The sequence below is a fragment of the Chinchilla lanigera genome, unplaced genomic scaffold, assembly GCF_000276665.1.
Source record: "Chinchilla lanigera isolate Chin_1 unplaced genomic scaffold, ChiLan1.0 scaffold00001, whole genome shotgun sequence".
Taxonomy (NCBI): domain Eukaryota; kingdom Metazoa; phylum Chordata; class Mammalia; order Rodentia; family Chinchillidae; genus Chinchilla; species Chinchilla lanigera.
Genome location: NW_004955402.1, coordinates 12,435,573 through 12,463,248, shown reverse-complemented (window position 1 = coordinate 12,463,248; position 27,676 = coordinate 12,435,573). Strand labels below are relative to the sequence as shown.

The following is a 27,676-nucleotide window of genomic DNA, read 5'->3' as shown; positions in this document are numbered from 1 at the left end:
AAAAAAAAAAAAAAAAAAAAAAGAAAATTCCAACCCCTTAACAGAAAGTGCCACGGCAAGTGCTATCCTTCCAGAGGCTGCTTACAGGGTGGAACCCTGGCTGGGTGGGAGATCTGGACTGGGGACATTTCTTACCATTACTAGAACTGATGAAAACAGCTCACTGTGTGTTCCTAAACTGCACAGTGTGCTTTATACCGAATGCTCACGTTCCTTTGGGGACTCTGGAATTTCAGTGTGTGTGAGGCGGTAGGTCTCTAACTGATGTTTCTCAGATGGTAAAATTTCACCCCTGTCATCAAAGCTCATTGCTGAGAGAATGAAGTATGTGTCATGCGACTGCTCTAGCAAAGGACCCTTGGAAGCCTCTACCTGGACTTCACCCCATCCCCCTTTTCTCTTTCTTGACTTTGCCTTGTGTCCTTTTCTTCTACTAAATCACAGCAGGGATATACTGAGACCTGTGAGACCTAAGGGTGAACCATTAGACCAGGGATTGGTCTTCAAGACCTCAGCACATGGTAGAAAGCATATATTTCACTTAGGCATATAAATTTCCCAACAATGACCATTTTTCCTATAGGGCCACAATTAAAAACATAATCATCCTTTGAGTTCGGGGTGGCTAATGTCTTAGAGTTAGACCCACTAGGAAGCATGCTGCAGGACTAGATGACAAAGCATAGTAGTCTGCAGCAGACTGATTTAAAGAGAACTGGTTCCATAATTTTATAACTACCCAGGTCATGCTACATGATTGCAGTACGACTGAAACAATCCTTTCATTTAATTCAATTTAAGAAAGCATTTATTGCACAAATATTATATTTCAAAGACTGACAGGTAAATCAACAAGAAGGGTGGCACAGATTTTTACTGTATGAGGCTCAGTGACCTTTCTCTCTCAGATATGGAAATACTGTGGGAAAATAAAGGCTTGAGAAAACCCTGAAACTTTTTTGAATGTCAACAAAGTGAATTTCCAAATGCTTAAATTAATACATCCACAAACAAGAAAGATCATTCTCAGTAATGATCTGTAAAGCAAAAGATTTAATAGGAAGAGAGAAAAAGAAATGGGAAACTAGATCATATATGCTAGAGAATACAAAAGGAATTGGGATCTAACTGAAAACTAATAATCACTGACCACAGGTTAAAAAAAATGAAAGAAAAAGAAAATTTGCAAAAAATGGCTACTGATAAAGTTCTTGTTATATTCTTGAAATAGCAACGGCATCTCATGGAGACAAGAGAATGGTAAAACATAATCCCAGCCTCCAAATGCCCACAACAAGTAGAAGAGAAAAAAAAAATGAAAGCATGTAATATAAGAAAAAATGCATTTAAATGTGCCATGGGTTACAGATAGAAAAAAGAAAATGAATCATCTTGAACTTATAAGAGAATAGTTCGTTTTTATCATTAAACTGCTGATACAAAATAAAGCACTGCAGGATTTCAGCACAAAACTTTACTTCCTTTCCCTCTCATTGCTAACTCCACTTTACCCTGCATCTTCCTTACTATAGGAGATGGGGCTCCGCTGGGACCAATGGGTTGAAGAGCAGCTGAAGAATGTGTACTGGCTGCACAGATACAGAGAATCTCTAAAATTGGGGCTTAAGAGATAGTATTAGGGAAATGACTCGCAACAATCCAGATCTCAGCTGAGGAATTAACTGAAAAGGATGATAGCAACTGAAGCAACCATAAAAATCCACTGACTCCTAAGTGTGTGGAGCTCAGACAGACAATCAAAAATCCACAGTTAAAAAAAATCCATTCTTAGTGAATAAAAAGGGGATGAGTTTAACACATCTTTAACTATGTGGCCAGTACACGCATCGGTCCCAACATTTACAAGTACACATTCAAATCTATCATGACAAGCTGAAAAACCTTTACTTTGAGCCAAGGAAACAGAACCTAAAATCTTAGACTAAGTCAAAGATTATTAATGTATATGCACAAAACAAAGATACTATACATGTAGAGAGACATTTTGCTTTTGCTACATTCCATATTCAACTTACTGAAACAAGGTCCCTGGGAGGTGCCCTACCCCTGTCCTGAATCAGCTCTGACCCTTTTGGAGGAGGCAAGAGCTGCGTGACTCACAGAGAGCCCAGCCTGCTCCATGGCCTACAGCTCCGCAAACAGCAATGCTACAGATACCACACATCCTCCCAACACTTAGAAAACAGCATTCAAGAGCTGCACACTGTGAAGCCTTCCACTGGCTCCCCTGAAAGGTCAGAGATCAAACACTCAGCCAGCGGGGTATCTCTGTGCCTCTGGAGAAAAGCAGAGTACAGGAAACCACAGGCCACTTGTCCTACCTGTGAGACCAGAGTCCATCTGCCAGGAGATGGAGGGGAGGTAGGAACCTCCAAGCCCAGAGAGCGGTGGGAGTCCTACATGAGAAAGAACAAGAGTCGCCTCGAAAATGAGAATGTAAAGCTATGCTCAAGTGATCTTAGGATGAACTTGGTCATTATTCTGGGGACTATATCTGATGAGAGAACCTATCACTGTAGTCTCTCCATTCACTTGATCTAGAATGAGGCTAGTTAACCCCATAATGAAGGTAAGTCCAAGCTGCCATTTTTGTGACTCAAATAACAGGCTTTAAGGATAAAAGATGATTCCCTTTTCCAACAACCCATCACCTCGTTATCTTTTCAGTGAGACAGGGATTCACTTTGTAGTTCAGGCTGGCCTCAAACTTCTGATCCTCCCACCTCAGCCTCCTGAGTTCTGGGATTACAGGCATGTGCCGCCATACCCAGATCTCATTATCTTCTAATAGGCTCACTTCTCCATGCCCAATTCCTTTCCGGAGTGGCGTCATCCTTCCTCCACTGTAATTTACAGAATATACCCTCACCAAGTGCTACACAGAGGCACCAAGTACCTGGAACAGAGACAGCAACAGACATTCGTTCTTCATAATCCTACTCGGAAACAGAATCATGGCCCCCAGCCTTCCCAAAGACTCAGAATCACTCGCTTCCCGAGCCTTCTCTATGACTAACTTATGTATCTGCTGGTCAAAGTATCTTCCTGAATTCGACTTTATTTACTCATCTTTCAATCATGAGTTCCCTTCGGGGAGTAGCTGCCTCTTACTCATCTCCAGCCCATCAGCACCTGTCATTTCACAGTATCTGACGTATATTAAGTGCTCAGTGCGTGCAGGAAGAAGTGAAATAACAGGTAGACAGATGTAGTCTCTACCCTCACGGAGTTTATGCTCTCCTACTTTAGACAGACACGTAGATAAAAACATGCACTGCTCTCATTGGTTACGTACAGGGTACACACAGAGGCCAGACAGATGACGTCAGTGAGGAAGGAAGACTGTCTGGGCTGTGCTTGATTAGGTGACAGAGAGAAAGGGGTGGGTGGATTCCACGCTGAGCAGGCCTGTGAACTCAGGTCCAGGGCAGCTCAGGTGCTAGGGGAACTGCAAGAACGCTGCTCACACAGAGGAGGCAGCAGAAGGACAGGAGCCTGGGCAGGGGACAGGTCCCTACATGCCACCCAGGGAAGGGTCATGGCTTTACCTTGTGGGTGACAGAGGGCAGTTAAGTCTTCAAAGCACAGGAGTCGTGTGCCTTAGGGAAATGGCTCTAACGGCAGTACAGAAAATGTGGCTTGGAGAGAGCATTGTATGCAGGCTGTTCCTCTATCCCACAGCGAGTGCCACAGGACGCAGAGAGCAAGCAGTGGCAAAGGCCTTGAGAAGGTGGTGATGTAAGTAACCAGACTAAACTATGGGGGGAAAGTGACAGTGCTAGGAATCTAGTCATGAGGTAGGAAGACCAGGGTTGGTCCTGGTTTTGTCATGCCTCCCATGCTGCCACATCACCCCACCACAACCAAATCATCCCAACTCTGCTGACTCCCTGCAAAGGAAGGACAGCTGCCCAGGTACCCAGTGTGCCAAGAATACAGGGATGAGTAAGCCAGGGCCCCATCTTCGGATCCAAAAGAAAACAGAGGAGATTCATAACAAACTCACGAGGCAAGAACCAAGAAATATGTTTTTAAAACTTCTTATAAGGGGCTGGGTACTTAGCTCAGCAGCATAGCACCTGCCTGGCAAGTGTGAGGTCATAAGTTCAATTCCCAGTACTGGAAAAAAAACCCCAAAAAATTAAAATTAAATTAAACTTTTTTTTAAAGTTATTTTTTTTTCCTTGAAAAAAAAGGACTCTTGGATCATAGCATAATTAATAACCTACTGTTATGGTTTAGATCTAAAATGGCCTCCAAAATCTCATGTGTTTGGAAGGTGATACTCTGTGGTCATACTCATCAGTACATTAGGCTGTTGATGAGTTCACAGCTGAAGGCTGCCTGGAGGTGGGGCCTGGCTGGAAGAAGTAGGTCATTGAAGGCATGATCCAGAAGGCCGTGTTCTTGTCCCTATCTTCTCCCTTCTCTACCTCCTGGGTGTCATGAGGTAAGCATCTTTCCTCCACCATGCTGTTTCACCATGGTGGATGCTCTTCCTTAAAAACAGCTAAGCACAGACTGAATCCACGGTGAGCCAAAAGAAACCTAACTCCTTTACATTGCGCTTTCCAGGTGTTTCATCCCGGTGACAGGAAAGTGACTCATAAAGACTTTGGTAACAAGAGTAGAGTCAGTGATATGACTGTTCCTGACAATGTGGTTTAGAAATCTTTGGAAGTGGCTTACAGGGGAAAAGCTTGGGGAGGTTTGGAAATGAAAGAGAGAAAACCCCACATTGCTATAAACAGAGATAGATGAGAGGTGCTGGAAGGAGTGCAGAAGACCAAAATGATGGCAGGAATGTGAACGGTAAAGGTCGGGCTCATAAAGTTTCAGACAGGAATGAGGACTCTACTGGAAACTGAACTAGAGGCCATGCATATTTTATTCTGGCAAACGAACTGCCTACGTTTTGTCCATGTAGGCTATGTGAGGCTAAATTTAAATATGGTAGACTAAGTGTTCTGGTGGAAGAAATTGCAAAGTAGCTCACGATTCGGTCTGTGACATGGGTACTGCTGGCTGTGTTTAGCCAGACCTACACTAAGAATCAGGGAGAAAAGTCACAAGTGAATGATGACGTTTGTAGTTTCACCAGAAAGGAAGGGCCTGCAATATAGATCTGTATTAGTCATTTTCCTGTCACGGGAACAAAATACCCAACACCTGCAATTTAAAGAAAGAAAGGTTATTTGGGCTCACGGTTTCAAGGGGTTCAGCCCTGGTCCACATGCTTCCAGGCAGAAATGCCATGGCGACATGGCATAGCAGAGGAAACCTGCTCACCTCCTAGCAAGTCAAAGCAGAGACAGAGGGGAGAAGCTACGGGACAAGAATACAGACTTCTAGGCCACATGCTCAGTGACCCACCTGTTCAGCCCATGCCCCGCCTCAGAACAGCATAGTCAGGTATGACATCATCAACACACTAATCCAGTGATGAGGACAGCACCCCTATGCTCCAAATACCTTTCAAACATATGAGACTTCTAGAGGACATTATAGATGTAAACCATAACATTCTGCCTATAGCCCCTAAAAGAGTCACATCAATCTCATTATGCAAAATACATTTAGTTTCTCTTTAAGAGTTGCTAGTCTTAATAGTTCCAGTATTGCTGAAAAGTCCAAGTCCAAAGTCTTCTCTAAGCTCAAGACAAACTCTTAGCTTCAAGCCCCTATAAAACTGAAAAATAAAAATTCTTTCAGCATATAATGGCACAGGGTAAACATTCCCATTCAAAAGGGATGGCCAGCGAAATAGAAATTGGACCAAAGCAAGACCAAAATCTAGTAGGGCAAACGTTAAATCTTGAAGCTCCATGTCCAGCATAGCTGGGACAAGTTGTGGCAAGAAGTGTGCTCTACAGCGCTTGGGCATCCATGCCTCTATGGCAAGCCAAAAGTGCAGTGGGCAGTCCACGTGGCCTGTCCCTTGGGCTGGCTCCACTCATTGCTCTATGGCTTTCCTCAGCAGATGTTTTATTTTCCTGGCATTTCTAACTTCCTGGTGAGTCCCCTTACTTTTGACTTGTCTCTCACAGCTTCAGGCACCGCCCTCTCAGGGGCACACTACCTGGTCTTCCAGGCTTCTTCTAAAATTTGGGTGGAAGCCTCTGTAAACCCACAACTTTTGCATTCTACATGCTTGAAAAACCAGCAACTCATGGATGATACCATGGTCTCTTCTCAGTGGGAATAGTAGCCAGGCCCTCTTGAACCATGGCTGCAGTAGCCCCTGAGTGCTTCAATGTCTTAGCCCTGAGAAGTGAATCTCAGGGTGCCAATTCCCTGAGTGGCCCTTCCATAGCCAGAGGGTGTGGTCTTGCTGATTCCTGAGATGCCTTCAAGCCATCTTTCCTATTGTCCTGATACAAAATACTTGGCAGTTTTTGAAATGCTAATCTTTTCAACAACCATAATTTTCAGGGCAAAAACTCACTCTGATTCATCCCTCCCAGAGCCCTGGTCAGTGTGTGCCCCTCCTCAGGTGGGCCTCTGTGTCACCCTCTCGGGGGAGAGGAGGAACTCCTAGAACAAATGTTTCGAAGAAGGCTTTTGTTTCTTCTAGGAAATTATCCATCAAAAATATTTTTTTAAGAAATGGATTTCAATAATAAAGTAAATAATTTGTAAATGAATAACCCATTGGGTATCTGAAAGGTAAATTAAGCACATTGTTGGTAGACTGTTCAAAATAAATGCTGAACTATTCATAAAATAAACTACTACTAGATAAATTAACTAAGATGTGAGGCTTTTATGCTTATGGAAATTTCACTGTGGTATCAATATCACAGTTAACAAATAATAGAGTTTAGGAAAAAACAAAAACACTGCTAAATGGCTATGATAAACAGGATTAAATAACTGATTAACATAAAACTATTAGAAGACTGGGTAAAGACAATAAAGGCAATTTGTGAAAGAAATACAGTTTATGGATGAAATAAAAAAATAAAGGTTGAGAAACAGTTCAGTAGAAAAACACCTCCTTTGCTTGATCTCGAGCACCAAAATTTAATTGATTAAAAATGGGTTTAACCTTGCTAATAAACACAAAACACAGCAAGGAGAAATTGATTAAATAAATTGGCTTCTCCATAAGATAAACTAGTATGTTATTACTTAAAATTACATTCTAAAACTGAATCACAGGAAAATATCCAAAATATGATCTAAGAGAGTAAAGCAGGATTCAAAATACTGCAGATTCAACAGTGCAGATAAAAATACAGAGAAACAGGAAACTGATTAAGAATGATTTCTTGCCAGGGAAGAAATCAGAGTGATGACTTGCTTTCTTTTGTACTCTTTTTTATCTTTTCAAAAGTTTTCCTAATAATAGTATTTTTACAATCAGAATAATTTTTGAAATAAATAATATATTCTGATGATTCCAGACTGCTAAGAGTCAGGACTATGGGCTTATTCACTTACCACAGTGATTGTCCCACAGTATGGACCCTGTAACTGTTGAATGGATCAATGAGTGACCATAGGAAAGACAGCTATACTCATTTTTAAATTTTTGAAATACATCCACAGGTAGGCATTGTACTACATTTGTATTATCCTTCTCTGATAAATTTTTTAATTTTTTTTTTTTTAAGATAAGCTGTCTTACTATGTTGCCCAGGCTGGCCTAGAATTCCTGGTCCCAAGTGATTCCCCTGCCTCAGCCTCCAGAGTAACTGGGACCAGAGGTACATGCCACTATGCCTCACTACTCTCCTCTCTTAACCAATGGTTTCTTAATGGCTTTAATTAGCTCCTGACAAGAGCAAAGGATGTGTAAGACCACAGAATGGACAAGCACCTGTCTTGACCAGAGAGCACCAGATAAGCTCCACTGCTCTTTTACACCCAGGTCAGCACGGAGCTCCAGATGATTTGCATGACTACAGCAGAGGAAACTCAGATGCACTCTGAACTGCTGCCCTTGAAGGTATTAGGAGACTGATGAGAAGCAGATTAAAGGAAAGAAATGAACCAAAGCAAATGGTAAAAGTATATCATAGGACATATTTTAAAGAGGGATAAACTCTAGGAAGATCAAGAGAGGTCAAAACAAAAGTTAAATTCCACTTTATATGAAGTAAACAGAAATCATGCATCTTTTAGACTGAGAGACAAAGAGAACAAGAGAGAAAAAACTAGGAAAAACTTGCTTCTGGTTACTAGAAAGAAACATGGTATAATTCAGCAGAACTATATTTCTCTTCATTTAAGGTTTGGGAGGAAAGGCTTTTCTGATTGAATTTTAATTGATTTTTTTGAATTTTCATTCTTTCCCAGGTAAATCCTATCTACCCAAGTGGTTAGTTTCTGCTCACAGGATCCAAAACACACCTAACAATTTCAGACACAGCCTTATAGAAAGCTATTAGGGACCCCACTGAGTCACTTTCACTCAAGAAATTAAAGGTACAAAAGCCTGGAAAACATTCATCTTGTACAAACTAACTAAGAAATTAGTTTATGCCCCTTGTTGAAAGTTGTTATAATACCGAACATTCTAGTATATTAGGAAATCTTTAATGATTTTAATGATTTCCTAATATACTTGAGGCCACTGAGGGCACTCAAGCCTCTCATGACAATTTCCTCAATAACTTAATTTTAAATCAGTTAGATTTTACTTCAAAGATGATTACTACAACTTGATTTCCACAAAGAAAAAGGAATATGTGTCTACATACATATAAAAGGCAATAGTGATTTCTCTACGTAAGACGGAATTATCTTGGGAGTAGAGGATGAAGCACAGACTTTGAGACTAAAACTACTTTGCTAAACACACATTAAGCACTTGTGGTTTCAATTTCCCAAGTAATAAATCAGTATCGTGTCCCGAGGAGACATCGTGTTTACAAAGCTGAAATATGAGGTGGTCTACACAAAGCATTACCCACTGCGTCCGCCGAACAGTGAATGCCATTAAACCAGTGCTCAGCATACCTGACAGTTCTTGCTTCACAAACGAAAGCACAGCCAGGTAAACCTGACAGTCTGCTATGATTATTTGCCTTTGAAGCCGATCAACCATAGAGGGGGCGGATTTGCGGACATCAACCTGTTTGGTGGAAAGAAAGAAAATACCGGTAAAATCACATGCAAGGAGACTACTCCCTCCAAACAACTCTTACTTTATGGTGCAAAATAATTTCACACAGGAATTAGGAAATGGACCTGGCAGTCACCCAAAGCTAAGCCCAAATTTATGCTAGAAGGTTGGTAGTTCCACATACCCCTTAGGTCTAGCTTTGTTGATAGTACAATACTAAAGAACATTATAATTCAAAAATGATACTCTAAGTGACAACAGCTGAATTCATGGGAAATTGTTAAAAAGTCACAAAACTTTGTTCACAATTTTTTGATAATGAAAACTCTTAATTATAAAAAAAATCACTAAAGGTCCAAAACATTTGCTAAAGTAGATAATCTGAGAAGTCATTTTATAGCCATCAATCTTTAGATGGGGCCTTTATTAGGGTGCAGCCTTTTGGTGCCTGCAACTGAAATGTCAGGGCTGGAAACTGATTATATTTCTATGATCTGAAAATACATACTGAAATTAAAAATTAGCCTTGAATACATCACAATTTGCACTTGAAATTCAAGCCATAAAAATAAGCAAAGATGAAATCACTGAAAAAATATTGGTCTTTGTCATAAATTATGTTTCTTAAATGAGTAAAAATCACTGTGGCACAGAACATTCTGTATTCTCAGCACAAAGTAAATCTGAGTAAAATAAGCTATTTTCATAAGCTTTTATAATGACATGAGAAGTGACATGATTTATGCAAATATGCCAAGTATATACTATGGTACACAGGGTAGTGGTATTATCCTTCCCCACACACACTGTTTGTAGATTTCAGCATAATCAGTCAGAGTCATTGTGTTCCATGTCTAGCCCAGCATTCATTATTCTGTTTACTTTGGAAAATGTCAATCTATCAATGCTTCTGTTTCTTATTTCAGTAACATCCACTGTGCAGGGAGGGGTTTGTCAGGAGGGCTATGAGATCCTGCATAGTCTTACACACTATATAAATCGCAAAGGCTATTACAAGCATTAAAACATATGTACTGGGCATAGTAGTAGACACTGAGGATAGATACGTTAAGAAGCTTCCAGGTAACGGGGAACTGCAGTCCTTATTACTGAGTAATAGTAAGTATTCTGCAGGGCAAAGTACAGAAAACTATGGGAACTGTAGAAGACATACTCAGTAGGACTAGCAGCCCCAGAAAAGAGTTCTGAGATCAAAATGATATCTAGGAAGAACTGAAGATTGAGTAGGAATCAGGTAAAGAGGGAAAAAAGTGTTCCAGGCAGAGGCAAAACATATGCCAGCCAAACTTAGGAGTTTGGACTTCATCACAGTGATGCCAGCCAGGCAGGGGCTGAAAGCCACACAAGCAGTATCTCCACATTACAGAGAATGAATTGGACCAGGGAGATCAGAGGCAGAAATGCCAGTCTGTCTTAGGCAAAGGGGATGGTGGCTGACTTAGGGACATGCCCAAGAGCGGATGGAGATGATGGACAGATGCTGAAGAAAGAGTTTGGAGAGAAAGTGATGATTGTATGTGGTGACTGTATGTGGTGTTTGGAGGAGGGAGCAAAGGCAACTCTGGCCCATCAGCAGTCTCAGGCTGTAGAATTCTTGGCCCCTCGCTGGCTTCCACTATAGTGTGTAAGTGAGGCCACTTCCTGCGACTGCTTCACGGGTAGGAGATTGATGTGAAGAATCATAAGAAAAGAAAGGGTGGCCTGATGGACCTATGCAACAGATTAGCTCATTGGGCACATAGGTGACACGCCTGAGAAACAACAGAGTAGGAATATCCCTTTCCACGGCCTGGAACTTTTGAGTTGAAAGGGAAGGCAAAATCAGGAAAAGTGGGTTATGATGTTGTGGCTTTATCTAGAACCGAAGGCTGGTGAGAGCTAGGGGCCGGCAATATGCCAAAACGCAACCCTGTCATTGCTCATCAGCTACCACTGTGCCACATTTAACTACACACAGAAACCTGCACTTCACGAGCCCTGGCCCAGGGCCCATGTGGAAGAAGAGCATCGTGAAACACCGAAGGATCACCTACCAGAGGACTCTAATGACTAAAGGGGCTTCTGTTATTTCAAGAAAGACATTTTACATAATCAGAAGTAATGAACAGTATTATTTCGGTCGTATTCTCAATACAAAACACAAGCGAATGAATGACGTTCTACATAAGTGGCACAGAGTCCATGCTCCAAAGCTGTGCTACTTACATTCTTCTTAATTTTATTCTTGATCGTTTCAATTACCCCAGCCTCTTCACTCTCACACAGCTTTTCCGTCGTTTTTAAGTCATCACACGCCAACTGCATTTTCTCTTCCTCAAATGTCATCATGGCATTCTTCCAAGAAGGAAAGAATGAATGAATCAGTAACTGAAACTTTAACCCAATTTATGATAACAAAGCCCCAAAATAAGGGGGGGGGGAAATAATTTGCAAGTAAAAGAATCAAAATGTTACAGCATACTTTATTCATTCAAAGAAATTATAACCTCAATATGAACTACGACTATACTCCATTACACCAACATGAAAAAAGTACACTAGCAAATGACCTTGCAATTATCATTCTTCCATGCTTTTGTGGTTATTCTAACACAGTAGCAAAAATTCTGTACAATTTCTAATTCGTCTGCTCTGCTCAGTTTTTCCAACAGTGTCTCACTTGACCCACAGATGGATCCGAGCTCATCCAGCACTGCACAGAAAAGCTAATGACACATGGCTAGTAAAAAGTAGTCTTTGAAAACCATCAGTCTTTCCGGGAACAGCAATCCCCATGGGTTCACTCATTAGGAACTCATTTTATAACGCATACAGTTAGAATTCCACCAGCAGCTTGTTTCCAGGCACCTGATCCTGGTGGATCTTGCAAGGCCATATTTGGCTGGGTAGAGGCAATCTTCTGAATGTCTGCTAGCCCTGTGACTTGTACCCAGTAGAACTGAGGGTTCTGAGCTAAAAGAGAGACCAGGTTCTCGGAAGACGCTAACAAACTCACTGTCTCTAGTTCTCCACTTCTGCTCAGGTTCCACTAGCCCCGTCTTGGCATTTAGGTGCCTTTGGTCTGATTTAAACCTACTGTACCTACCAGATCAGGCTACAGTCACCTTTCCCTGGCCTCCTGCCACACTCTTCCCAACCATGCTGCAATTTCAGCCTGCTCCCCAGCGAGCTCAGCTGGGATCCTTCGGTTTGATCTCCCTGGCAGCCTCTGTGGTCACGTGGGTCCCCATGTTACAATTCCCACCCACTACTCTTTTCCTTGAGGAGTGAACTATGCATTCTTGCAAAAAGTTGACCATGAAATTTTTGCTGTCTTGTATGGCAATAAGAGGAAATAAACAGCTTGAATAAAAACCTGTGTGTCTCACTAAGTCTGGCCTGGCACCTGCAGTGGCACTAATGGACTCTGCTAGTTTTCTAAATCTCCAGTCTAAATGCTTTCTCCCATTTGATCTCAATACATTTCCCCCCTTCTGTTTTACAATCTATGGTTTTTAAAGAATTATGCTTGAAGCTGGGCATGGTGGCAGCTTCAAACATAATTCCTGTAATCCCAGCACTCGGAAAGCTGAGGCAGGAGAATCGTTGTGAGTTTGAGACTAGCCAGGGCTACCAAGTAAGCTCACGGCCAGCCTGAACTGCATAGTGAGACCACAAAGACAAAAAAGAAAAAGCGTTTGAAAGTAATTTGTATAGTAAATTTTTCTGAAAAATGAAAATACTCAATTTTTTCCATTGACCAATTTCCTTTAAAACCTAACTAAAACCTTTTCCCTCAATTCTCAAATGTTAGTATTTGGAAATGTAATGCTAGCTAAACATACTTTCACTCTGTTTACTGAACTCTGAGTCCACAGTTACTCAATAATTTTACAGGAGCCTTTATTACCAAGGTCAAACTTTTGCTCTTCTTCTACAGTTTTAATTTTTGTAGGTCTTTCAATTACACCTTTATTTGATAAAATATTTGTGCTGGAAAATATATAATGCTATTGAAATAAAATACAAGCATTTTACTTTTAAAATTAGGTACGAGGATTTATCTCCTAGCATTGGTTTAGAAGCAAAACTTTATCCCAGTTTTAAATGCTAAAAGGTTTTCTATAATGGTGTGTCTATTCAGCTCGTAGCCAATAGCAGACATTAGTTTATATTTTTTTCCTTCACACCATGACTACTTCTGACATTAACTTACCAAAAAACTGACGAAGCTGGCTCCGAAACTCATTAATGGGCTGTGGTTTCTGTTAAGAAAACGACACATGATTACTTTTATTATGAATTTGTACCCTGAAAGTCTTATGTAATCCTATTGCTTGGATAGAAGTTAAGTTTATCAAGCAGATTAAATTACCCCAAGGAAAAAGTCAGAGCAGCAAGATGGTACACAGCTCTATGTGTCAGGACAGAACTGCCCAATTCTTCAAAGCAAGGCAGATGACAAGGCCATATTGCAAGTGACTGGGCTGGGTTAGTAAACTTTTCAACTGTCCCTTTTAAGCAGTAAGTATAAATATGGCAGAAACAACCTGACATTGCACAAACATGGCCAAAGAAGATGGTTATTACTCATTTTTAAAATCCAAAACATGTTCAAAATTTTACATACGTAAAATCAGTTATCACTTCTATACTGGATCAAATGATTTCACTACTAAACCAGATCTTGCCATCCAAAACATTAAGAATGTCTCCCTAAACTATTAAACTAGAAGACGGCAATTGAGGGGGAGACCAAAGGATGGTAGCGAGGGGAAAGACATGATCAAAGCACGTTATATCCCCATACAGAAATAACAAAAAATGAAAAAAAAACTCTTCATATGTTTAAGATGGGGGAGCTTCCCTAAGAGTCAGCCATTCCTTCACTGTCATTATCTAATTTCATAGTCAGCAGAAGATGAAACCAAACCAAAGCCAATGTACTCTAATATATGAATACAAACTCTCTCCTTTAATTTCAAAATTGCACTAAAAGGAAAAGTTGTAATTGTCTTCCTGAATGAAAATCCTTTTACTGATTCTTCTTATGTAAATAAGTCATGGTCACTATAAAATATAGGTATGTAGCAATTTACCTACCCAATCCTCTACTAGAAATTCAGATTGGATCCCAAACGGAAGTGTGCACACACATATATGTATGAGAGAGAGAAAAGGAACATGCACATACGCACTTATGCTTGGTGAGCAATTTGGACACATTTTGTAGGCAACAACACACATATTCTTGGGATAAAACTGCTAGAGGTGGCATTAATGAGTCAAAGTCTACACACATTCATTTCTTCCTTGGAGTGAGTTATACGGGGGTTAGAAGAATCCAGCACTCAATTTATTTGGCATGCTAAGCTTCTGTTACCATTTTTTAAAAAAAATCTACTTGGTGCCTACAAAAATTCTATGATTACAATAATAGTTTGTTTTTCCCTAACAGTATACTTTAATCAACAAGAAAAAACAAACAAAACAAAGCAAAAAAAAAAACCTAGGGAGGTCAAGTGCCTGGTGAAGAATCGCAAACTCACATTCTTATCCCCAAACCTAGAACAGAGAACACACTACCGGTGCATCTGCCATTGCTCACTCTACCTCGAAGGAGATGTTACCTTTCCTCGTTCTACACCACCACCCACACACAACACGATGGGCTGCTACTCCTAAGTGCTATGTGTTGTATCACATGTGCCTCCTATGAACAGGCAATCAGCAGACAGGAATTGGTGATACAAGGAGAAGCAGACCCAGCCTTCCTGGAACGGGTGCCTTTTAATCCGGAGCTGGTCACCAGGAGTTCCCCTTTCCTTGCTCACGTTAACCACTCTGCTGCCTGAGAAAGGGAAAAAAAGGGCTGAAACTGGGCCTAGTGTTGCTACTTTAATTCTTGTCCATGACTAAAACTAGGTTTCTAAGCGCAGTGGCAATTAATTATTCATGGTACCTTCCCTGCCCTTATTATTTCACATACTATCTTATCATTCAAGTGGGGGGAAACCAGCCCAGAAGAGACATTTTTCCCTCCTGGAAGCCCTGTCTGCAACCCACACAGCCCTGGAAGCATCAGGTACTGACAGATGCTGTGTAGAAAGCAGGTGTCCCCATGTCACCCAGTAAGGGTTGCCAGAGACCTCAGACTGTCGAGGTGTACTTGTTTGCTTCACTTGGACTTTTAGCTTAACATACTTCAAGCGATTCCCTGTAAACGTCCTTCATCTCAATTAAGGCCCATGCAGGTGTCTCTACATGAAACCTATTTGTCTTGGAAATGGGAAAATATTCCCCCGAAGGATGAGGACGGTGAACGAAAAACCAGTGCCGGGGAGCAAAGGCAGAGGTGCCCAGCTCCCCTAACGACCACGCATATGCGGAACCCACACTGGTGGGAGAAGCTATGATGTTTGTTTTATAAACAGATACCTATCATGTGAGGGAGGGAACAGGGGAAGAGACAAGGATAGAAAAGAAACTTCTTCGCATGCACCCTGTTTGTAAAATTGACTTTAAAACCATGTAAATATTACACATAATAATATTAAATGAAATTTTAATATGCAATCCCTAGAAGTCAAAAGTACAGTGAATTAAATGTACCTAAAAGTAAGTCCATTTGGTAACATAAGCACACTATTCCAAGTGACTTTAAAATGCAGCAACCTAAAAACACATCCCTGTTCTGAAATACCCTTAGAAACAGGTCCCCAAAAGAACCCCCTTTATCTTAGTGTTTTCAGTGACAATATTTTCATTGGACAAGGGGGTGTAGTTATTCAGAGAGTGCTAGGTGTGTAGTCTGTGATACAGCAAGAAGTATGTTGAGACCCAAGATTTTGTGCATAGGAAAAAGGATGAAATTAATTTTAAAATCTTATAGTCCAGGATATGAACAGGCAGAATCAATGCATCTCACTGTACTTTTTTAATATTTAAAAATCTACATATGTTCTAGTTCTGTCAACTGGAAAACATTTAGAAAGAATGGGCAGCAGGAGCATTGTGCACATCTACATCCTCTGCACATACACCACAGTGGAGAAAGGGCGGCGTCCAGGCCGGAGACAAGCAATGTTTAAGGGAGCCTGAGTGTCTTACAGCTCAAGGTAAGAAAGCTTAAAATAGCACCAACAACATATTCAGGTCTCAAAGAAGTTCTCATTAGCCAAAGATGGAACAAGATGATCACCCTTGAGCAAAAAACAGCAATAACTGAACTATCCAGTAAGTTTCAACCATATGTCCGTGATAGGTTTAATTAAGAAAAAGAATCTCACTAGCTGCCCATGGAGAATCTCAGGGAACCAACTTATTTTGAAAACAGACCTCAAAAAGAGAAAGAATAAGCATTTGTCTTGCCTTTTCTCTATGTTAGAGCAGTGGTAGCGAACCTAAGGCACGCATGCTACAGCAGGCTGTTTATACCACGGAAAGCTCTAAAAGATTCGCCATCACTGAAGAGGAACCAGCTGGTTTGGAGAGGGGAGAGTTTCTCTCTACAGGAGCATTCTGGGCTAATAAATGAGAAGCAAGTGATAGAACTGGCTTGTCACCATTGTGCAGCACCTAAGGAATTAATGGATATAGGCAACAATCATAAGGACAGGGATAGGAAGAGATATTATACACCACCATGGTGAAAGAATCAGCAAAATCCAAGTTGCAGGAAGTTCTATGGGACAAAGAACCTAGTTTCTTCAACTATAAAGAACTGCTAGAGGAAAAAAGACTAGAGGGGAACCTCTACAATAAGACATATCAAATAATAGAAGCACATGAAGACACTCATTAAGAAACACATAAAAGAACACACATACAAATATACATGTATACATGCACAGACACACATACACAATAAGAAGATGAGATTTAAAACTTACCATTCAAAACAGTACCAAAATATTACTTATCTAAGAAAACAAAGATGTGATGAATCCCTACATAGAAAAATCAAAATATTGCTAAGAGAAGTTAAAGACCTATATAAGAGTTTTCAGCTATGTCTTTCTTAGTATTGGGGGCTACATAATACTTCACTGTGGGACTGTCGGTCCCTCACAGGATACCAAGCAGAGGTATAGATAAGACTGTTTGTGACCTGATAACTACTGTGGCAGTGTGGTAACACATGGGGCCTCATTAACTCTTCTACATACTTTGGAAGCCGTGCTACATTTGGATATAATTTGTCCCCCCAAGGATCTGTATGTGGGAAGCCTGGCCTCCTGCGAGGTGAGGATGAGACAGTGGACCTTTGGAAATGGAACTACTGGGAGGTCAACCTGGGGCATGTCCTGGAAAGGGGTTAAGGTTTTTCTCATGGGACCCTGGTTGGTCCTTGTGAAAGACTGCCACAGAAACCTGAGCCTGATCCCACGGTCTCTGCTTCCTGCCACTGCCATACACCATGATGTGATGAAGCTGAGGTGGGCCCTCACCAGAACTAAGCTGATGCCAACCCCAGGCCTTTGAACTTCCAAAGCTGTCAGCAATGAATCTCTTTACAAGTTAGCCTGTCTCAGGTTCATTTTAGTGATAAAAACCTGACTGGTACAAGAGATACAAAAACTTCCAAAGTAAAAAGTCAGAAAAATTTGCAAATGATAAAAGTCAAAAAAACACGCAAATAATAGATAAGATGTACTGTATTTTGGAATGCTTTGATGAGCAGCTTTTTATGGTCACTAACATACTTTGTTTTTTTGAAAATCAACCATCAGCAATAAAAGGGCTCTGATTTTCTCATTCTGTATAATGAGTTACCCACAGGTAGGAAATCTGTTGACAATATAAGAAAGCAATTTATTGTCTATTCCTGTTTTCACCAACATTGCTATGAAAGTTTTCTTTTAATTTCTCTGGGTTATTGAAAATTGGACTGATGAGATTTTGTTTCCTGAAATACAGTGGCAAGGGATGCCTACATTTAATTCTTAAAGGAATAGCTTTCCAGTAGGTAAACGAATATAACCATAAGACAGTCCCTAGCAGAAAATTCTTTTTCAAAGACAATTTTATGGCTTATGATTGTGAATAGCTGGAAATTTTCAAACCTTTTTAAAATTTTTCTGAGACTGTCCTAAATTTATATAATGTTGAGTTTTTAGAAGAACTCTCAGTATGACTTTCTTCCATTCAAATGCATACAGTATGGACTCTCGTGCACTACAAAGGAAATCCAAGGCCACTAGAAGCTCATCAGCTGAAGGCCGTCATCCTCAGCTTTCACTGCAGCTTGAGACAACAGAGCTCAAGGTTGAAGAAAAACATTCCACGAATTCACCCCTGTTGCTCTTAATGAAGGCTCTGTCTTTCCTGTGATCCACAGTGAGAAGATAACAGTATGTAATACAACAACCATTGTTAATTTCCTACCACCTTGTTTGAAATTCTGTATTGTTTTTATTGTTGTTGTGTTGTTCTGTTTATGTCTTCATATTTGTAAATTTGTTTATGTTCTTTTCTCATTAAAATTAAAAAAATCATAGCTCCCGAGGATCACTGAAGTTAACTTCATACAAGTAGGAAAAAAATTGGATGGCTTGTCTAATGCTTCTGACCTTGCCTTCAGGAACACAACTTCTGCCAACAGGGTAAGAGATAACCTGTGTTCTGCCCACTATCGTCAAAAGCAGCCTTCAAGAGACCAAGCTGGCTTGGCATTTCATTTTTCTTTTTGAAAGTAAAGCAGACCAATGCCATCAGGAGGGAAAAAAATCTTTGTACACAAAGCTATTGGTTGCAACAATATCCAGGATAGAAAAAAATTAGTTTTAATAAATTGCACAGGGGGAAAGCTTCACGACATTGACTTTGACCATGGTTTCATGGCTATGACATCAAAAGCACAGGTAATAAAAAAAAATAAATTGAACTACATTAAAATTAAAACCTTCTGTGCATCAAAGGATGCAATGAGCAGAATGAAAAAGCAACCAACCTATAAAATAGGAGAAATTATAGCTAAACAGCCAGACTATAACTGCTCTAATCATCATCTCTGTCTTCATATGGTCACTGTAGACATTCTCCCTATGTTTATACCCATTTTAGAGAGAAAACTGCACCATTCAAGTCAATTTACTTGTTCTAAATATTCCCCATGATTTAGTTGTTGCTTTGATATAATCTCTCCACAGCACATATCCAGGCAACTAACCAACCAAACAGAATAATGGGTCAATTCAACATCAAAACAGCCAAATGTTGCTTCTAGGAATGAGTTATTCTCTTCTGACAAGCTGAGGCCTACCTATGCCCAGCTGGGGCCCAGAGCACCCCTATAACAAGACTAGCAGAGAAATGAACCCAGAAGAAGTGAAGACAGAGGCCCTTCTACGAGGTTACTTACCAAGACAGACCTTGTTTTTCTCCAAAAATAAAAGCAAATGATTTGAGGACTGCTTTTTTTTATTATCTATATGAGTAGTATAAATAAGATTTTGTGTGTTCCCTTCAAAATTTTTTTTTAAAAGGAAGGAAAAAAGGAAAGTGAGAGGGAAAATAAGGAAGGAAGAGTGAAAAGACAAAACAAAGGAAGACAGAACAGACTACTGGGCTCTCAGCACATCATACGTTTTCTTGTGATTTAAATAAATTCTCTTATTTAGATTTTTTTCCTTCTTTCATAGTGAAATGTTTCCTTTAGCGAGCTGACCCCTCCCGAGTCTGTCCAGACGAAGAAAAACTAAAGGGCTTTATAATCAAGGATTATATCAATGAGGGCTGGGGATTTAGCTCAGTGGCACAGTGCCTGCCTGGCAAGGTGAGGTCATGAGTTTGATTCCCGGTAACAGAAAAAAAAAAAAAAAAAAGAAAAGAATTTTACCAATGATATGGTCAATAAAAAGCTAAATATACATGCTCTGACCACATGAAAGTCATTACTAAACAGAGCTTTGAAATGTCTCAATTTCACGGGACACCTAAGAGGCACGCATGGCTTCTGGCCTGTGAAGGCTCAATCTGGACTGTCCTGTATTTTAGGTTCTCTGTGAGAGCACTGTGGTGACAATGAACAGGTAAGATTAATTCCACACCTCTGCAATGAGCTGCTTTCCAAATGTACTGAACTTAGGTTTTAATCACCAGTTGGATGTGGGCACCTGAAACAAGGGCTGGAGGCCTCCGTCTTCCTTTGAAGATGTTACAGCAGCAGCAGAGAAAGATGCGTGCTTCACTCACGGTCTAAAGAGACCGAGGTAGATTTCTGTTCATGCTAGGACAGCAACAAAGAGCAGAGACATTTTCAGCAACTGCTCATGCAGCATTCATTCAACACACATGAATGAGAGAGAGCATCTTCCATGTGCAGAGAAGGAAAAGGTGTCTCGGAAATGACAAGCAAAAAATCCCAGACCAAAGGTCTAAGAAAAGCGCCCTCTTCCTTCCCTCTGACAGCCTACAAGGAAAACAAAATGTGACAAGGTTCATGTAAATGGATTTTAAGGAATTCTCTTGATTTGTAAGAGTTAAGAATATTCTTCAAAAGGAAAGATCTCATTTATTCTGCATCTTACTTCAAAGTATTACAGACGCCTCCCTTGTGCATAATACGCAGCACCCCAAGTGTGACTGGAGACTATCAGGGGAATGTTCCCTTGGGGATGCTGCCATGAATCACATTATAAAATAAAACCCATTATCTGTGGTTTGCCGAAGTGTCAAATCACTTCTATGGTGATTCCCACGGCTCTATCCGTACACGAGGTCTCATCCTCCCAGCAGGCCCAAGACAGGTACCCGGGATCCAGCCCAACTCTGAAGCTGCCCACTGACTGTTCCCATCTTCCAAGAACCTGTGCTTCATTTCCAGTGAAGGAGTAAAATGTCAACTCCAACCACGCCAAATGATCAGGAGGGTGATTATGAAATCAGCCTGGAGAACAGCAATGCAATTCACTATCGAGGTCAAAATAACATATGATTTAGTAGTAGCATGCTCTCTGCCTCCATCACCAAAGTTACCTAAGAGAAAACTATTTCCTTTTAAAAAGCAACAAAAATCTGCTTTGCAAACAGGGTATGTAATTTTACAATCACACACAAGTCATGACCGGATAATATTCCTGTTTAGAATAAATGAAAAGTGAGTTCTTGCACACATAGGGCTGTCAAAAAATATTCTCGTGAATCTAGTTTTGTTCCATTCACACATGTGTGTATTTGTGGAAGGCCAGGTATACAGCAGACGCTGTGCTGTGCACTGGAGATCACAAAGATGAATGCGCATATATCCCCGTCTCCCGGACACTGCATAGTGCGGCCTGGCAGCTGGAAAGAAAAACTCCAAATAAGCCTTCTAATAAATGGGGCTGGCAAGTGGAAAGTGGGCGCTACTTTAACTCATGAAGTCGTCCGCTGCACCCTGTTTTCTGTGAATGAAGAGCCCCATTCTAACACCACACTTGATGAGATCTGAGAAAGGCTTCTTGCCATGTTTAACTTTTTCTCCTCCAGTCTTTTCTAAAAGGATCTATGGAAAGTCTCTGACTACTCTGTCACATCTGTATTTTCAGCATCTGTAGAGCATTTATTATGTTTGATATTTGTTTCATCATTTATTTTCCCTAGACTAAATGGAAGCTGCCCAAGAGGAGGGCCCCCATCCCTGTTATGTGCTGAAAGTCCTCAGCCCCAGTATAGAACAGTACCCCAACTATTTAATGAACCACCAGACATGTCCCACAAAACCTATACTTCACAGGGTCATCTGATAGACTGTCCTCCACAGGATCAAAATACGCCCATGAATAAGATCTCCAGTAGCCTAAGCCCACTAAGAACTGCTTCCACTAAGAAAAATAACTGCTTATTTCCCTCATCAGAAGACAGGAGTGGGGGGAATTCATGGAAAGGCTCCTTATGCTTTTCAGATTCAACTCAAGCTGTGATCTTTAGGGAACTTTTTACCTGAAGGACAGTGTGCCTGGAAACTGTAATCCCCACAGCCCCTGACGTCATGAATGTTTGATTTCAAGTGTCTGAAACGGCCCAGCTTTCCATTCTGTTTTTGTCACACAGCCACCCTTCCTGGGGATGTGAGGGTCCGCAGTCCCCACCTGCTCACCCCAGTGTCCTAGTGACCATGAGGGGCTCCAGTCCCCAGGCCGGAGACTTGGCTGTCTGCATTCATGGTCACTGTGGTTTCTCACCATTTACTTTCGTTACATTAACTGCTCGGTCTGTGGCCTTGTGTCTTATCAGGAGAATGACGTTGTCATTTACCAGCTGCAGCCGATAAGCCAGGAGACACTCTCACCCAGAGCACAGGGCTGTGATTTGATAGCAGGCTGGGCATGGAGGGATTTGGGGGACAGGTGAAGACTCTGCATTCCTCCCCACTTAGGCTCAGAATATACTGGAGCCTCAATGGACAGTTCCTACACCTTGGGAGTAGGGGTTGCTTCTCCATAAACAGACCATTACTAATGAGCACCCTAAATAAAACAAGCGGCCTTTGCCCTCACTTCCCAGTTCTGACTGATGCATGTCTAGGATGCACATAATTAAGAATGCTAATTTCTCTGATTTGATCATCACACACTATATAAGGGTATCAGGTTACGATATGATACCCCATCAATGCATACCACTATAATGTATCAACTGGAAGTTTAAGAAGATCAAATGTTAAGAACGAATGTAGCCCCTGAGTATGGCAAGACATTCCTCACAGCCACTGAGAATTTAAAAGCAGACAGGTTCTCCATCGGGATGACCAAAGTGCTTTCACTTCTTGGTTTGTCCCTGGTTTGTGTCCAGCAGAGAAGTTAGCAGAGGCAGATGTAGCATGAGAACATGGGAACAACAACAAAACAGAAATGGAGAACAGGGCAGAGGGTGGGTTTGAGGCTGGGGGACCGGCAGCCCCCAGAGCTGAGCACTGTTGCTCAGGGTCCCAAATGGTGGCCGGGTCCCCAGCCCAGCCAGGCCTGGAAGAGGGAGACGGGGGAAGAAAGCAAAGGAAATCAGCTGGCCCTCGCGAGTCCCTCACCGTTCAACTGCCACATGATTTCTTGAGCTACAATTAGCCACCCTAAATAATACAACAGACTAATGAGTGGATCTTTAGGAAACAAAACAGCTGCATAAAAATTTAGTCCGTTTCCTATTCTCAAGATAAGGCTAGGGAAAATAGCAAATGCTCCCATTCTATTTCCTTTACCATTATTAGCTTAATCCTGTAAAGTTTCAAAACTAAGATAACTTCGGGGAAGGCTGGGGGTTTAGCTCAGTGGCACAGTGCCTGCCTGGCAAGTGCAAGGTCGTGAGTTCGATTCCCAGTACTAGGAAAAAAAAAAAAAAGAAGAACTATGGGGAAAAGAACTACGGGGAGAAAATGTTACGCTCTCTTGCCTGGGCTTTGCTACATGGGTGCCCTTCCCAGACCACTGACCCCACTCTTTGCTGAACAGCTCTTGCTCGGTTTCCAAGTCCTGGTCCAAATGGTACTGGTTCGAGACCCTTCCCAGTACTTCCTGTTTGGCTGGGACCCTCTTCTGGCCTCTTGTTTCTCTGCAGCCTTCATCCTTCAGAACATTACCCCAGTATCTAGCCTTCCCTCTTTGGGGAAGTCAATGAGCAAATGTGTGAATGAATGAATGAATGAATGAATGAATGGTTCAACACACACATAAACACAAGAACACCCGCATGTTCAATTATTTAAGGTGACTCTGATACCTGTGATAGATAAAATTGTTTCTATTTCTTTCTATGCTATAAAGCTGTTTTACTGAGAAAACACTGAAAGAAATTCACTAAACTAGTGCCTGACATGTAGTAGGTACAACATATGAGAGAGAGTTTATTGACTGTAGATATTGAATAATGGATTGGCCTAAATAAACAAAAAACTTTTCCATGCCTCCGAAGCAACTCTTGAGTTGCATCTACCTGGGGATGGCTGCAGAATAGAAATGCTTAAAATGAACTCCTCCCTTTACTGTTCTCTCTCTTTAAAACCATCATTTTGCAAATACAGTTCTTAAATTATTCACCTGTTGGACTCTGAAAATTACTTACGGTGGCATAGACAGGCAGCTTTGTAAATCAAGACTCCTTTTATGACATAATTGTAAAAGTTTCTCCTGAGTTAGCAAATATATTTTAATCACGTACTGATGTCATTCTGTAACTGTAGCTTTAAATTTTAATGATTTAAAATGTAAGTGTATGATGCTTTTAATTCTTCTGGGAAAATACCCAGAAGGGAAATAGCTGTCTTAAGTGGGACTTCTAATCCTAGTTTTGTGAGGAATCTCCACACTGATTTCGTGCATTTTAATCTGAGCAACTTCGTTCAAGATAACAGTATGTAATATAACAACCACTGTTAATTCCTATCATTTGGTTTTGAAACCCTGTATCATTTTTATTGTTTTTGCTTTGTTTTGTTTGTCTATGTTGTTATTATTTTTTATTGTCTTTAAAATAAACTCTAGAAAACAATGTACGTGTAAATCACTCAATATGTTTTCACAAAGAATACATTCCACAATAGAAAGCAATAAATCTACTTTTTCCTACCTACACAACAGCCAACTCCAGCCTAAACAGAATTCCCTGCATTCAAAATGCCACTTAAGACAAAACCCGAAAAACTTCAAAACAGTACTCACAGATACTTCCTTTCAGAGTGGTACCTTGCAAGAGAAATGGCGCTACAATTTTTTAATGAGCAGGAGTATTATGCATAAACTAAAAAAAAGTGTCCACTGAACGTTATGTTAAAACATTTTATTCTGGCTCGTGCTGCTTATATACTAAGTATATATCAATCTCTTACTTTTACCTTAACAAATGTTTCAAAATTGTAAAATTTTATATTTCAGAAAGCACGTGTACACATTCATTTTCAAAATTCACCGGATTATTACTATCACACAAATCTTTATATTAAAATGTCATATTTTTAATTTCTATTCTAATAGAGGGACGCAAATCACACATACAACAGATAAAATGTACCAAGAAATTCTATTTAATAACAGAATGAAATTGTTGTCAGAAAAAGTTGCTGGGAGAACATTTTGAAAAATCTACACTACAGACAAAAATAAATGAGCAATGTGTGCAATAAACATGGATAAATGAATAAGATATTCTATTTTTCATACACTTTCATCATGTCCTGCCACTGGTCATGTCTTCAATATAGAACAGTTATATTTTATAATCGTTTGTTGTGACTTCAAATATTATAAAATGTACTTTCTTCTTCAATAGTGTTATTGCAGCTTCAAAATTAAGCTATGTATAGGTAAAGGTGTCCGTTTTGCCCTTGTTACAACACACTGGCTTTCCTTTTTGGATACCATCTGCTTTCCTAATACAGAAAGATGCAAAGAAGAAAGAGAGAAACGGAAGAAGGGAATGAGAAAGGGAGAGAGAAAAGAAAGAAATGCTACACCATGGTCTAAGAACAATGTAGATGTCATGAGTTTTGACAATAAATGACATTAAATACACATTAAAGTTGAGTAAGCTGTATATCCATTATAAACTTCACAGCTGATGACAAACTCTGAAATTGAGAAAATATAGTACCTAGCATTATAAATGTGTATCTTCTTAAACTATGGACTTTTTCAAGGTAGGGGTTAAAACAGGGTAGCATGAACATCATGTAGAAAAATTTCTATGGAGATATTTACTGTGTTATTATACATATACATATCATATATATATCAACAAGAAATAGCACAAAACATTGAAGAATAGAGAGGCTGTTGGACAAATTAGATTTATTCACTTAACAAAATATTATTTTGTCATCTGTCACCAAAAAATGTCACACTTAAGGAAATGCTTGCTCCAGTGTATTTAAAAAATCAGAGTTAAAAATCTCAACTGGATCACAGACCAGCTATGAGATCACTAAGAACAGATGCAAACTGTCGGCCTGTGTCTTGTTTGCAAATCTAATGTAATGATATTCCCTGCATGGGTGTAATAAGTAAACAAAATGCATTCTAAATATCTGAAGCTTTCAACAGCTCAGTTACTTGTCACTATGGTTTTAAAAAAAATACATAGTAACATGTATGATGTAAGGAGGTATGTGAAAACATTCCCAAAGTGCTGCAAACATCCTGAAATGTTATTTCTGAGTGGCAGGAATAAAGGGTAGTTTTTCTCTTTCTTCACTTTTCTTTCACCTCCAAGTTATCAATAAATAAGCATCCATCTGGAAAGTCTTAATTTAGTCAACAAACCATTTTAAGCACCAACACCTAACTAAATTTCACCTATTTACTTATTCAAAACATCCCAAATACTGTTGGATCACCTATATATGCCAAACACTATCCCACGCACTGGGATACAGCCTTTCCCTACAGAGTATTTTTTAAAGTTTTCATAGTGTATTCTTAAAACCTGCGGTGCGGTAAGGGAGGTACAACTAGATTTATGGCAGAACTCTGTTCTAGTACCTATATGAGGTCCTGAAATAAGTGTTAAAAATGTCTCTGAGCTCAATAAACCCAACAGCCCACTGCACCCCCTCCTTCCAGACGACAAAATCCTGCTCCTGAGGAGCCTAGAGGACAAACTGTCCCACTTTCAGCAGATGAGTCAGTCCAGTGGGAGAATTTCCAGTTTAGAATAGCGTGCCACTGCACAGAATTTCTTCTATTTTTCATGGGATAGAGCTCACCACTGCTATTCTCAAAATGAATGGTCCTCCGATATGAACAGAGCCTTCACCCGTACTTTGAAAAATGAACTTCTGCAGGGAGCACAAGCTTCCTGGAACAGCATGGTGACTGCTCTGCTCTGTACACCCAACTTCAGTGAGAGCTGTGCCACCTAATTTGCACACACTTCCCAGTTTATTGTAAAGAGATTTAAAAGGTACAGATGCAGAGAGGCAGAAAGGCGTGAGAGAAGAAGAACTCCAGGCTCCCCAGCAGCCTCCACCTAACCCACTCTCAGGGTGGCCCCTCAGCATGTATGTTCTGGAGTGGTACACTGACTGTGACAAACACATGATTATCACAAAATCACCACTTCTATAACTGACCCTATAAGCACTTCTGAAATGGTATTCTTAGTATTTACTGTCACTTTCCAAAAATCATAACTTCATATATCACAAAATCTTTTGTTATAAATTTTTCTTTCGGTTCCAAGAAGGCACCATGTTGGAGCACAGCTGCTTACATTTCCCTGTGCACATGACAACCCCTGGCTAAAATGCAGGTTCTTACCCCAGTGGGCAGGGGAAGCCTGAGACTCTACCTTCCAACAGCATGGTGACTGTCGCATGTAGTCATATAGGTTTGTATCTGCATGTCCCCCCAAAGCCTCAAGCAGTCATGGGGGTAGGCTTCTAGATTTGTGATTGATTTATGTATGCTCCAATGCTGGGATTATGGGTATGAGTGCTACACCTACCCCTGGGGCGGGCAGTTTGCATATGTAAAGGAGAGGAAGAGGCTGCTTGCCGCCCTTCCTCCCTTTTGCTCTTGTTGCCTTTGCCCTTTTCTGTCGCCATGAACTTTTGCCCTCTGCCATGTGCCACTCTGCCTTGGAGCCAGGCAAGTATGGACTGAAACCTCCACAAAC

General features: G+C 40.5%; 1 protein-coding gene across 1 annotated transcript in view; it reads right to left on the bottom strand.

Moving 5' to 3' along the window:
* Positions 1-27,676, bottom strand: part of Ttc39c (tetratricopeptide repeat domain 39C) — a gene marked incomplete at its 5' end in the record, with an annotated part of 94,421 nt that overhangs the window by 40,025 nt on the left and 26,720 nt on the right. Inside the window, 3 exon segments of the mRNA XM_005372710.2 lie at positions 8,986-9,100; positions 11,318-11,446; positions 13,308-13,356. Coding sequence (XP_005372767.2) covers positions 8,986-9,100; positions 11,318-11,446; positions 13,308-13,356 — 293 coding nt within the window.